This window comes from Mastomys coucha, unplaced genomic scaffold (assembly GCF_008632895.1).
Source record: "Mastomys coucha isolate ucsf_1 unplaced genomic scaffold, UCSF_Mcou_1 pScaffold5, whole genome shotgun sequence".
NCBI lineage: Eukaryota > Metazoa > Chordata > Mammalia > Rodentia > Muridae > Mastomys > Mastomys coucha.
In genome coordinates, this window is record NW_022196911.1 from 24,661,047 (window position 1) to 24,662,884 (window position 1,838).

The window sequence follows — 1,838 nt, forward strand, 5'->3', positions numbered from 1 at the left end:
TAAGTAGACATTATTTTCAACAAATTCATGAAAAATAATTACTGTTAATAAAGTCAAACTCTATAGTAGTTAAGCTATTCTTTGTATTAACAGTGGTTGTATGAAAGAAGATTTTATATAAATAAGCCATAATTAAATGTTTCTGTGACAAAATATTTATGTTCTGTGCTGTATAGTTTTATGTCACCTTGACACAAGATAGAGTTATCTTAAAGGAGAGAACCTCAATTGAGAAAATTCCTACATAAGATCAGACATTTTAAGTAGTCATTAGTGGAGAGGGCCCAGCTCATTGTGGGTGGAGCCATCCCTGGACTGGGGGTCCTGGGTTCTGTAAGAAACCAGGCTGAGCAAGCCATGAGGAGCAGGCCAGTAAGCAGCACCCTTCCATGGCCTCTGTATCAGTGGCTGCCTACAGGTCTCTGGCATCTCTGAGTTCCTGTTCTAATTTCCTTTAATGAAGGACTACAATGTATAAGTGAAAGCGAAGTAAAACCTTTCTTTCCCAACTTGCTCTTCGGTTTTAGTATTTTGTCACAGCACTAGAAACTCTAACGAAGACAGATTCAATCATAATAACTGACTTTTAGGCCTACAGTAGAGCTAAATGGGTCAGTGCTTCCCTCACCCTGGTTCAATTTTCAGCACAACAAAAAAGAAAGAAAAAACCCCACTGGTTTTTAAAGTAAAATAGATCATATTTCTGCATCAAAAAGATTAATATTATTTGAAACATTTAATTAGGATGACAGACTTATAATTTTGCAGAAAACAGTTTTGCTTGTCATGTCTTACAGCACTATGAAAACATATTAAATACATGGCGTATCTGGTCTCCATCCTTAGGTATTACCTTGCTTAAAAAGTAAAGCCCAGGACTGGCGAGATGTCTCAGCAGGTAAGAGCACTGACTGCTCTTCCGAAGGTCCTGAGTTTGGATCCCAGCAACCACATGGTGGCTCACAACCACCGGTAATGAGATCTGACGCCCTCTTCTGGTGCATCTGAAGACAGCTACAGTATACTATGCAGGAGCAAGCAGGGCCACAGCAAGCGGGACCATCCTGAGTTCAATTCCCAACAACCACATGATGGCTCACGGCCAACTGTACAGCTACAGTGTACTCATACACATAAAATAAATAATAAAAAAATAAATATAAAAAATGTTTTAAAAAGTAAGTAAAGCCCAAGACATTTACTAATTTTAATCAAGTGATTCTTGGCAAGAAAGGAACATCTAAAATGTTATTTTAAGTCTCTCTACAGATTTTTATAACTGAATTTTTAAAATTGAGATTAACTTGAGAGTCACACAAACTTAAGAATGTAGAAATTGAGCCTAGTGTAATGGTAGGGGTCTTTTTTGTAATCCTAGCATTTAGGAAGTGGTGGCAGGAAGATCAAGAGTTCAAAGACAGTTTGTGCTAGTGAGACCCTGTCTTAAAAACAAAAACAGGCCAGGCAGTGGTGGCGCATGCCTTTAATCCCAGCACTTGGGAGGCAGAGGCAGGCGGATTTCTGAGTTCGACGCCAGCCTGGTCTACAGAGTGAGTTCCAGGACAGCCAGGACTACACAGAGAAACCCTGTCTCAAAAAAACAAAACAAAAACCAAAACAAACAAACAAAAAATCCCAAAAAACAAAAACAGTTCTTGCTGCGTGGTGTTGGCACTGGCCTTTTCAGGAAGCTCAAACTCAGAGTTCGAGGCCAGCCTAGTTTACAGAGCAAGTTCCAGAACAACGAGTTCTACACAGAGAATCCTTGTCTTGAAAAATAAAAACAAACAAACATAAAACCCCAAACAATTCTCAATTAACACAAACAAGAGAACAGA

At 39.0% G+C, this 1,838-nt stretch overlaps 2 protein-coding genes across 3 annotated transcripts in view; both read left to right on the forward strand.

Annotated features, from left to right (window-relative positions):
• Meiob (meiosis specific with OB-fold) overlaps window positions 1-942 on the forward strand; it is a 156,465-nt gene extending 155,523 nt beyond the window's left edge. For both annotated transcript variants that reach the window (XM_031350914.1, XM_031350915.1), the window contains one exon: window positions 847-942. In XM_031350914.1, the coding sequence (XP_031206774.1) occupies window positions 847-862 (16 nt within the window). In that variant the 3' untranslated portion in view covers window positions 863-942. The remainder of the gene's footprint in view (window positions 1-846) is intronic.
• Hagh (hydroxyacylglutathione hydrolase) overlaps window positions 1-1,838 on the forward strand; it is a 102,045-nt gene that overhangs the window by 63,815 nt on the left and 36,392 nt on the right. The gene's annotated exons all lie outside the window — the stretch shown is intronic.